This window comes from Arvicola amphibius, chromosome 6 (assembly GCF_903992535.2).
Source record: "Arvicola amphibius chromosome 6, mArvAmp1.2, whole genome shotgun sequence".
NCBI lineage: Eukaryota > Metazoa > Chordata > Mammalia > Rodentia > Cricetidae > Arvicola > Arvicola amphibius.
This window is the reverse complement of record NC_052052.2, coordinates 110,938,404-110,949,351: the sequence shown is the minus strand read 5'-3', so window position 1 is coordinate 110,949,351 and position 10,948 is coordinate 110,938,404. Positions and strand designations below refer to the sequence as shown.

At 46.5% G+C, this 10,948-nt stretch overlaps 1 protein-coding gene across 1 annotated transcript in view; it reads left to right on the top strand.

Annotated features, from left to right (window-relative positions):
* The first annotated feature begins 8,316 nt into the window (after positions 1-8,316).
* Positions 8,317-10,948, top strand: part of LOC119816493 (phosphofructokinase, platelet) — a 63,248-nt gene continuing 60,616 nt past the window's right edge. The window contains exon 1 of the mRNA XM_038333208.2: positions 8,317-8,500. Within this exon, the coding sequence (XP_038189136.1) occupies positions 8,386-8,500 (115 nt within the window). The 5' untranslated portion in view covers positions 8,317-8,385. The remainder of the gene's footprint in view (positions 8,501-10,948) is intronic.

The window sequence follows — 10,948 nt, the reverse complement described above, 5'->3', positions numbered from 1 at the left end:
ATCTTGTTTCCTCTGTGTCTGGCTGATGACTGACTCTCTGCCTTTCCTCTTCCCAGAATTCTCCTAGTCTGGTTGCCCTGCCTGTACTTCCTGCCTGGCTATTGGCCAATCAAATTTTATTAAACTAAATGAGTGACAAATTTCTTTTTAGCCAATCATGAGTCAAAAGCATTTTTTAAATTTGCTTTTCTTTTTATTTTTTAAATTTAATTTTTTTCATTAAATTATATAATTTTACAAATTTTCACCTTCTCCCCTCCTCCCATTTCCCTTCCTCTCCCCCCAACCCCCCTTCCCCTCCCTCTCCAGTCCAAGGAGCAGTCAGGGTTCCCTGCCCTGTGGGAAGTCCAAGTTCCTCCCCCATCCATCCAGGTCTAGGAAGATGAGGATCCAAACAGACTAGGTTCCCACAAAGCCAGTACATACAGTAGAGTCAAAAACCAGTGCCATTGTCCTTGGCTTCTCAGTCAGCCCTCCTCGTCAGCCACGTTCAGAGAGTCCGGTTTGATCACATGCTCCATCCGTCCCAGTCCAGTTGGCCTTGGTGAGCTCCCATTAGATCAGTCGCATTGTCTGGGTGAATAAGTGCACCCCTTGTGGTCCTGACTTCCTTGCTCATATTCTCCCTCCTTCTGCTTTTCATTTGGACCTTGGGAGCTCAGTCCAGTGCTCCAACGTGGGTCTCTGTCTCTATCTCCATCCAACGTCAGATGAAGGTTCTATGGTGATATGCAAGATAATCATCACTGTGGCTATAGTAAAGGGCCAGTTCAGGCCCCCTCTCTTCAGCTGCTCAAGGAGCAAGCTGGAGACATCTCCTTGGACACCTAGGAACCCCTCTAGAGTCCAATGTCTTGCCTACCTTCAAATGGCTCCCTTAATTAAGATATATACTTCCCTGATTCCATATCCACTCTTCCTCCATCCCAACTGTCCCATTCCCCCAAGCTCTTCCCATCTTCCCCTTCTCACTTCTCTCTCCCCATCTCCCCTTACCCTCATCCTGCCCCCACCCCCAAGCTCTCAATTTTTGCCTGGCAATCTTGTCTACTTCCAATATCCAGGAGGATAACTACATGTTTTTCTTTGGGTTCACCTTCCTATCTAGCTTTTCTAGGATCATGTAATATAGGCTCAATTCTATGGCTAGAATCCCCTAATGAGTGAGTACATACCATATTCATCCTTTTGGGTCTGGGTTACCTCACTCAGGATGGTGTTTTCTATTTCCATCCATTTGCATGCAAAATTCAAGATGGAGTGACAAATCTTTACAGTGTACAAGAGCATTATCCAACAGCATAGAACCACAAGCTGGGGGCTGGATGTTCAAAACAAAAGCCCATGGGGACACTCCAGATTCAGCCACAGCAACAATCAGTGCATTTTGCAGGCAGTCGATATATCTCTGAAACTTATTCCTGTTACTTAATGAATCCTTTAAACCTTTGACCTGCATGTTTCCAGTCCGTTCCAGCCTCCAATACCATCATTCTATTTTCTGCTCCTGTTAATTTGTGGAGTATGGATGATTTTTGTTGTCAATGCTACTGTTTGCTTGTTTGTATGAGATCACCTGATGTTTGGTCTTGTGCTGTCTTTTTCACTTAGCAGGTTCACTAAGTTGCCATAATTGACAGAATTTTCTTCTATTTTTAGGGTTGACTAGCATCCCAGTGCATGTCTGTATTTGTATATAAGTGTGTGTTTGTTTTTCTGGATTTTCTCTATCCATTCATCTATTGATGGACTAGACCTGGGTTGACCTTTGTTTTGACTTTTATGATGATTGTCTCAATGAACAAAAGGTAAATATGTCTCTTAACATAGCGAACTCATTTCCTCCTGAAGTGAGCTCAGTAATGAGATTGCTGGAACACATGCAAGTTCTATTTTATTATTCAAGGAACCTCCAGACTGTTTTCCATAACGACTGTGCTAATTTCCATTTCCATCAACACTGTACAACGGTTCCCTGTACAAGGAAATTGAAAAAGCCGGTAGTTACAAGCTCACACTTGTAAGCGACAACAAGTGCCACAGGTCTGTGTTTGCACATACGAAGACTCATGCATTTGCGGCACTTCACAGCTGAGGAGGGGACACATTTACTCAGACTGCAACACAGCCAAAATCACATCTTTTTTTTCTCTTTTAAAGTGTTTATTGTACAAAATAATGAGTTTTATTGTAACATTCTTGTGCACACACATAATGTACTTTTGTTTTATGAATATAATTTGTTAAATTTTTGTGTGTGTGTGTGTGCACATGCGCGCTAATGTATGGGTGTACTCTCACACATATCAAGGGCAGTGCACAACTCTCAGGAGTCTATTTTCATATTCCACCGTGTTAAAGCAGGGTATCTCTTTTTTCTGCTGTTGTGTCGTATACTCCAGGTTAGCTGACCCTCGGGCTTTAGGTGACTTATCCTGACTGCCTCCCTTCTTACTGTATGAGTACCAGAATTACAGATTGCGGGTTCATGTCACATCATTAGTTTTTTATTTATTATTTATTTATTTATATCTATGTATCTATTTATTTATTTTAGTTTTTCGAGACAGGGTTTCTCTACAGCTTTGGTGCTGTCCTGGAACTAGCTCTTGTAAATCTGGCTGGCCTCCAACTCACAGAGATCCACCTGCCTCTGCCTCACAAGTGCTGGGATTAAAGGCGCGCGCCACCACCGTCCAGCTCATCAGTTTTTTATGGGCTCCAGGGATCAACCTTGGCTTGTCAAGCTTGAGCAGCTAGCACTTTACCCACCAGTCCACCTTCCCAGCTCATTCATTCTTGCCCACATCTAGACAGGTCTCATGGAGGCCAAGCTGAGGATGACCCTGAACTTCTGATCTCCTACCATAACCTCCTGAGTGCTGGGATTAAAAGAGTGCAACATCATTCTCTTCTTTCTAGGCACAGAGTGGAACCCAGGATTTAATGCATACTAGACAATGTTCAAACTACATCCCTAGACTCATGCAATATTCACCTTCTCCTGCCCCACCCTGCCCACCTACTACTGGTCCTCTTCCTCTTTCCAAATAGTTCCCTCTCTGTTTTCAAATCCTAAGTTAATAAAGTACAAAGTGATCTTTTTTTGCTACCAGGGTAATAAGCGTAACTTACTTTCCAATAAATTATCATTCTCCATTTTCTAAATAACTCTATTAATTGCCAAAATATCCAATAGGTAGTCTTAAGGGAGCAAATCCATTCTTTTCACTTTAACAAAATGCTTACTGCTGCTTTCTTATTTCACTGGGTGCTGGAAGCAAAGGTAGTCTCTATTAATCGACCTTCAAAAGATCCTTTCAGTGCCCATCACTGATGATCCAGTGGCCTAGAGAAACTACACTTAATAGTGATTGAATGCTTTACAGAAATAATCTGGTGTTTTGATTTCCTTTCATGCCAGTTTCTAGATATTGTTCCAGTGCATCATAGGTCTGCTTCATTTGAGAAGTATTCAAACACATAGCTTAAAGATTAACAACTAAATAGGATACAGGGATCTGAAAGAAAATCAGTAAGGAAGGCCTGGGTTGAAAAAGAAATTCTAGACTAATATACAGTTTCCATTCTTCCTAAACTTCCCCAAATCTGAAGGACAAGGAGCAGGACATGAAAAGGAGGGAAGACCTGATGCTAGGAAGGGAGGGGGCCTGTATGGCTTCAGCTACAGAGGAGTCTAAAGTCCACCAGATGGTTGGAAGAGGAGGAACTGGGCCAGCAGGGTGGAGGCGCAGTCTGGTTCTTAAGAAGTCTGGCCACTGGTGGGGGCCAGAGCAGGAAGCCAAGGAGGATCTCCTTAGCAACCATTGACTTTGAAAACGCTTGTGTTGTTTACCCATGTTTGGTGTATCTGAACCAAAGCACTCAGGGTAACTCAAGGAGGAGGAAGGATGGTGGTGAAGGCGGCGTTGGAGTTCCACCTCATCCTGCCCATGCCTTCATTCCATCCTATGTCAATTCTTTTACCCTGAAATGATTCCTAAGTAAGAGAATATGGTGGTGTGGAAACAAAAGTGGAAGATTCTAAGACTGGAAAATGATGTAAAAAGAAATCCAGAAGTATCCTTAAATGTGTGAAATAGCTTTAATAATCCGTAAAGAGCAACTGCCTGTGAAGTGTGGATATAGAAGGCGCAAATAGAGCCACATAGTGAAAGAATACATTTGTCTCTGCCAGGTATATGCCAATTTCTTTCTTCAGCCATTACCGCTGTGGCATTTATAGGCAGAATACCATTTCTTCCCTCTGTGAGAGATGTGTTCATTTGTTCCTTCCTTCATTCAACATGTGCTCATGGATTGCCTGGATTGTGTTGGAGGTTTCAGGGAAGCAGCTATGAATAACAAAGTCCTCACTGTTCAAAGCACTTGGAGTCCAGTGCAGAAAACCTGCCAAAGCCCAAGGTAAGCAGATGCAGTGAACACCAGGCACACTCGACTCGCTAACTGGTCCTTTGGAGGAAACAGAGAGGTGTCTGTGTTGAAGCTACCATTTCCAAAAGGGTTTTCCAGGAAGACCTCATGCTGAAGGTGACCTTGATTAAAGCCTTAAGGCAAGGAGGCAAGGTGTGGAAGAGGAGAGCTTTGGAGACTAGAAAGCACAGGTCCAGAGGCTGGGAAGCCTTTGTCTGGATGGATCTCAGGGAAGAGCAAGGATTGAGGGTCTTAAACCAGTAACCCGGCCAGCCAAGGGGGTAGGGAAGCTGGATGCCTTCCAAATATGAAGGACAGCTTTCACTCTGTGGGAACACGTGTTACTGTGAAAGACCTGGATAAATCCAGGTCTCCCCAAAGAAAGCCCTGGATAAATCCAGGTTCCCCCCCCCCCCCCACACACACACCCCTAGCAGAAAGAAAATAGCCAAAAATCTAAGCAGGAAGAGAAGAATCAGAAATCTAGGATTAGTTGGTTCAGTGACTGTGTTTCAGGAACTAGTTGAAGATAAAATTAGATTGTAATCTTGAGAATAATCTTGAGAAATGGGGAGTTTCCCCCTTGTGATTATCATTGGTATTTTGGAATACTGTGTTTTAGGAACTAACTGATTATGACCCTGAGAGTGATCTTGAGAGGCAGGGAGTTGCCCCCCCCTTGAATCATCACTGGTAGTTTTGGAATTTTCTATACCCTCCCTGCCACTTTTGCATCACTGGGCTGTGGTTTCTTCCCTTAAAAATTCCTTCTCCTGGCCACTTGGGGTCAAACTCTTCCCCTGCGTGGGTTATGAGTCTCGGCCCCAGTGCACTGGTTCCCATCTCATCTCATCATTAAAACCTGGTGTGATTGCAGCAAGGACGGTCTCTCTTGAGTTACTGGGGGGGGAGGGGTCGTGTTATCCTGAGACTTGAGTGAGAGTTTCCCCACACTGGGGGTCTTTCAACTGGAGCATAGACAAGGCCCTGAATTTATGTTAACAAACAAAACAAAACAAAGTTTTGCATGTGTATGTGTGCGCGTTTTCATATATGTGTAGGTTCATGTGTGGGAAGGCTACCTCTGTTGCGTCATTCAAACTTGTTTGTTTTCAGAGAGTCTCTCTGGCTTAAAACTCACCCATTTGGCTAGGCTAGCTGGCCAGAAAGCCCCAAGTATCAATCTATTTAAGGTTGGCAGAGTGGGCATTACAAGCTTATGTGTCTATGCTCACCCTTTTTACACAGTGCTGGGGCTAGAACTCAAGTCCTCATGTTTGCCAAGCAAGCACTTTAGTGAGCTATCACTTTAATCTCTAAATTACTTTTCAATAGATGCATGCTGCCATTTGTGTTGAAGATAACACGGCAGGAAGGCAGAGGGTACAGGGGCTAGAAAGGAAACTGTTACCTAGACAGGGGCACTAGTACTTGTACAGCCTGGGTTGTACTAAGGTGACTGATTAGCAGACCAGAATACTCCAGACGGATGTCCTTTTGGTTTTAGATGTCAGGACTTTACAAGTACACCGGAGGCTTTGGCCTGTACATCTGGAATAATAGAGACACCAGAAGTGAGATGAAGAACCCTGAAGAAAGGCGTATGCACGGGGTATGAAGATATAAGTGCTTAGGTATGATCCTCACAAGTGGGAGGAGTTAATAAAGAAAACATACTGAGAGGACTGCAGCAAGACAGAGAAGCTGTGCAGCCAGCAGTCGTGAGCACCCTTTGGGAGTCAAATGCCTCCCTTTCACAGGGGTCACATATCAGAGATCCTGCATATCAGGTATTTACATTATGATTCATAACAGTAGCAAAACTGCAGTCATGAAGTAGCAAGGAAAAATAATCTTATGGATGGGGTCACCACAACACAAGGAACTGTATTAAAGCGTCACAGCATTAGGAAGGTCGAGACACTTTTTTAGAGTGTTGTCTACTCCAACAGGGCATGTTTTAAATTTCCGGGAGCTTTCACCTTGAGCTGCAGAAACCTCTGATGGAGGAGGGTCATCTGCCTAAGTGTTACTTTCATTGGTTAATAAAGAAACTGTCTTGGCCCTTTAATAGGACAGAAAATTAGGTAGGTGGAGTAGACAGAACAGAATTGTGGGAGAAAGAAAGCAGAGTCAGGCAAATGTCTCAGGCAGACGCCATAGCTCTCCTCTCCGAGATGGATGCAGGCTAAGATCCTTCCCAGTAAGACACCACCTCGTGGTGCTACACAGATTACTAAATATGGGTTAAAGCAAGATATAAGAATTAGCCAATAAGAGGCTGAAACTAATGGGCCAGGCAGTGTTTAAAAGAATACAATTTGTGTGTTGTTATTTTGGGGCATAAGCTAGTCAGGCAGCTGGGAGCCGGAATGGAACGCAGCCCGCAGCTCCTTTTTACAACAAACCTCTGTGGGCAGAAGTGCTTGGAGTCTGACACACCCTGCTCCAAAACATACACATTGCCTTTGGAAGGTCCAGGGAATCCCACTCCATTTTCAAGACGCCCAGTAGTATCTCCTCCTCCCTTTTAGAATGATGCTCAGGAACAATCCATTAGCAGGCCATTAGATTGATATGAATTTAGAGCCCATCAGAAAACTCTAGAGGCCCTGTTAAAATATGTATTTTCCTGGCTGATTTCCCAGAAGTTGGAAGGTGGAGGGAGGAACCTGAAGATGGCCAATTTCTGTTGATCACGGGAGTTTAGGAATTGCTCAATCAATTCTGGAAGGCAGAGATCAGACCTCATCTGTCCTTGTCTACACTGGATTGTCTTTCCTCTAAATGTCTGAAGATTAGGGAGTGAGTTAGAAGACCCAAATGTCGTGTGCCTCCATCTCTTTTCTATGGTTGAACTACAAGTAAAAAGACAAGTAAAAAGTTACATTTCTTGTATTGTTTTTGCTTAGTTTTGTTATTTTTGTTTCTCATTTTTTCTATGTATTCACCATGTATCATTTGCACAGAAAAGAGGCCCAGGGCTGCCACCCTTTCTGAGGGGCCATCCAGTTTTATACTTGGGGTGGCTGCTGAAGGAACCTGCAGGAAGTGGATCTCCAAAACAGCTAATATTCAAACACAGATTGCATACCCCCCCCCCCCTTTTTGAGTTTGTAGTTTCTAGTAGAACCTTCAGGGTTCTGGTAAACAAATCAAGAACAGGGCTTTCTTTGGATGGGAACTGTCTGCCTCATTATACCTGCTAAGCCTTTTTAGTTGCACCTTCTAGGGTTTCTTTTGGATTATTCAGAACCCACGCCTGCCTGCTGAGGTGTGGCCATCCGACATTCTTCTATATCCAATCCCTTCTCTACAGTGACACAACTTGATCTATTCACACTTCTTTCCTTCCTGGTTTCGGAATGGCGATGAAACCTGGGGAATCCTGTGGATTCTGGACCCTGCACAAAAAGGCTAAATCTGACTGGAAGCAAGGCGCGTGCCTCTGCTGCTGCACAGACCTCTGGGCTTCCTCAACCGCCACCCTAACAGCTAGAGCAGGTTGGGTGATGGGCCCACCACGAGCCTCGGCGCCCACGTGGTGGGCCCGCCAGCTCCACGCCCACTTGCGGAAGCATACCCACATCTGCGCTGCCATCCACCTATGGGCTCCATACCGGGCGATGATCCCTCCATCCCTCTTTTAAGATGGTGCCACACATCTGATTCTACCTTTCAAGGCCTGCAGCGCCGCATCCCTAAGACTATGGGGTTCCACCCTGTCCTCCTTGCCCATCCGGCTGCTTACTGGAGTCTTAGACCCGACAGGCCCCGCCCTTGCCAGAGTCCCGCCTCCCGTCACCGCCCATTGGCCCTCGGGCAGGGCGTGGGCGGCTCCGGCGAGTGCAGGCGGGGCAGCGGTTCCAAGACTCCGGCGCGTGGGCCAGGTCTTCACTTCTTGCTGAGCACCGGAGCGGTAGCTGTCCGGCATCTCTCGATCTTCTCGCCATGAGCGACGTGGACTCCTCTTCGGGCTCCAGCGGCTCCTTTCCCAAGTATCTGGAGCACCTCTCTGGGGATGGCAAAGCCATCGGTGTCCTGACCAGCGGCGGGGATGCCCAAGGTGCGCGCCTGCCGGCTCTCTAGCCTGCCTTCCGGGCAGGGGCGGGAGGGGAGGGCTATCAGAGAGGGCTGCAGAAGAGGATAATCGGGGTGAGAAGAGAGGGAGAGCTAGAGAGGAACGTTGGGTGATGTGAATCTGGGAGAAAGGATGAGATAAGGGTGAAAATGACTGGTGAGATTCTAGGCGAACTGGTGGCCCAGAGCCGGAAGAGGCAGCCCTAAGCTAGGAACAACTAGGGTGCTTGAGGGGCGACCATTGCCAGTAAGGTGCAGAGGATGAGGGGTATGGTTGTAAGATCCTTTATTCGCAAGATGAAAATATTTTCCATCCACAGGTTTATTAAATGAGTTAGCCAATGGGGTCGTTTAGTGTCTGAGCCATATCATAGAGCCTGGAGTTTTTTCGGGAAATTAGGTACATGGCGACTATTTGGATGGCACAGCACTAGCCCCACCCCAATCCCTGGGTATCGTAGAAAAAACAGCGGGGTTCCCGCAGCGCCTCCTATCCATTCCCGCCTCCCACGCGGTTCAGGCAGCTTCCCCGCTGCTGCATTGCGGGAAGCACGACTGGGGACGCGCAGGGGTCTCTCCGGGTGTGGCGTTGACAGTCGGGCGGCGCCTCGTGTTTTTTTACGAGGGAGATTGTTTAAAAGGTTTTCTGTCGCCTTCCTGCTCCTAACAAAACCGAAAACTAAAATGGGTTACTAGGCCCTCCCCGCCAGCCTCCCCAGGACGGGAAAGACCAGGAAGCGGGGACTCCGAGACGTCACCGGTACTCTCTAGAGCACCGGCTCCTGTCTTCCCTTTTCTCCCAATGGCGAGATTTCAGAGCTGTAGAGACGCGATTCCAGGACCCTTGGACTTGATAAACTAAGAGAATATTTAAAATGTAAAAGCGATGGGGGTGACCACATCACGCCCCCGGTCTCTCTCCCTGGGTACACGTGAGGGCACAGTGAGCTTTCCTATGCTAAGTCCTTGATGGGAACACTCTCTAGGAGCTAGACCTACATTTCCATAGTGTACACGCTCTCCAAGTCTTTGAGATTAGCGCCGGCTGCAGACAGTTCCCTGAGCTGGGTTTTGCTTTTGCTTTTCCGTTTTTTCCTCTGCCAAAGAGGAGTCCAAATGACACGTTTTGTTTTCACAAAAGGGGAGGCTTAGAGTTGGAGTCCGGTGTCCTTGCTTTCCGCCTACCCTTACAGATGACCTTCACTTTGCCCTTGAGCGGGGCGGGGCCAGCGCTGATGCTGCAGGTTGGGGCTTAGGGCACCGCCCCGCCCTGGCGTGGCTCAGGAGCCTACGTGATGCTGGGCCCGTAGTCTTCGGTGTGCTTTATGTCTCCCACACCGGCTCACTTTAAGGTAGCATCCGAGGCTCCAAGCATCAGGCTCCCAGACACCGGAAGCTAGGTCTGCCCAGTGAGGGGTCCCCAGTGCTCTTCCTCCCATTATCTTAAAGGCGACAATGGCAACATCAGTCACCCTAGGCTCTGCACCAGACCCTCCTTCCACCCCAGAAGGCAGGATTGCAGCAGTACTAGTATTTTAGTAAGGAGATCCTCGGTACAAACATTATTTCATGGAGGGCTGGTTTCCCAGAGACATGAACGCCGCGATACATCGGAGGCTGGAAAAACAGCACAGTGAAATGTGAGATAACATCACCAGAGTTACCCAAAATGTAACGCCTTAAGATGTCCATCTCTGGGGCAGGCAGTAATCTGTAGAAGGGCACTCAGTCGTTTCCCATCTAAATGCAAGGGTTTCAAAAGTGGTTGCATCCTTACACAGAACCCTGATAAGGCAAAATAGGAAGTACTTTGGATCTTATCCTGGGCAGCCAGAGGAGAAACTACCACTACAGGAAGAGGCTTACGGCCACTAGGGCTGCAAGGTGAAGTGGTGAAAGGTTTTATTTTAGAACCAACGTCCTGGTTGATTAGAAAACCAATATCGATGGCTTATCCCTTTGAAGTCCCTGGCCAAAGACGTTTCCTGAAATATTTAGCCTGTGTGCAATGGTCTGAGATTCTTGGGTACTTAGTGGAAACTTCATTTTCTTTTCTGCTTATTTTGGATCTACCACAGGTGAGAAGTAGGAAATCTGATTTTTAAATTCTTTTGCTGTCTCTTCGGTGGAAAAAAAGATACTTCCAAAACCAAAATTGCATTTGAACATCGCTGGGTTAGTATGATATCAGGTTCATGGAAGGTGGTTGCTCTCAGCTTAGGAGTGGGCACCAACTATGTCCTGTCACACCTGAGCTGTTTCTTGGGAAGCAAGTCAGAGCCATTTGTATGGGTTCTCTGCCTGGATTTTCTTACAAGTTATATAAACAGTCATGCTTTGTCGTGATACTATATTGGACGTGTTTGAGTGGGTGCATGCATTTTTCCTGGAAAAGCTTCTTGGGATACTAGGAGGACCTGGACTGAGTGTCACT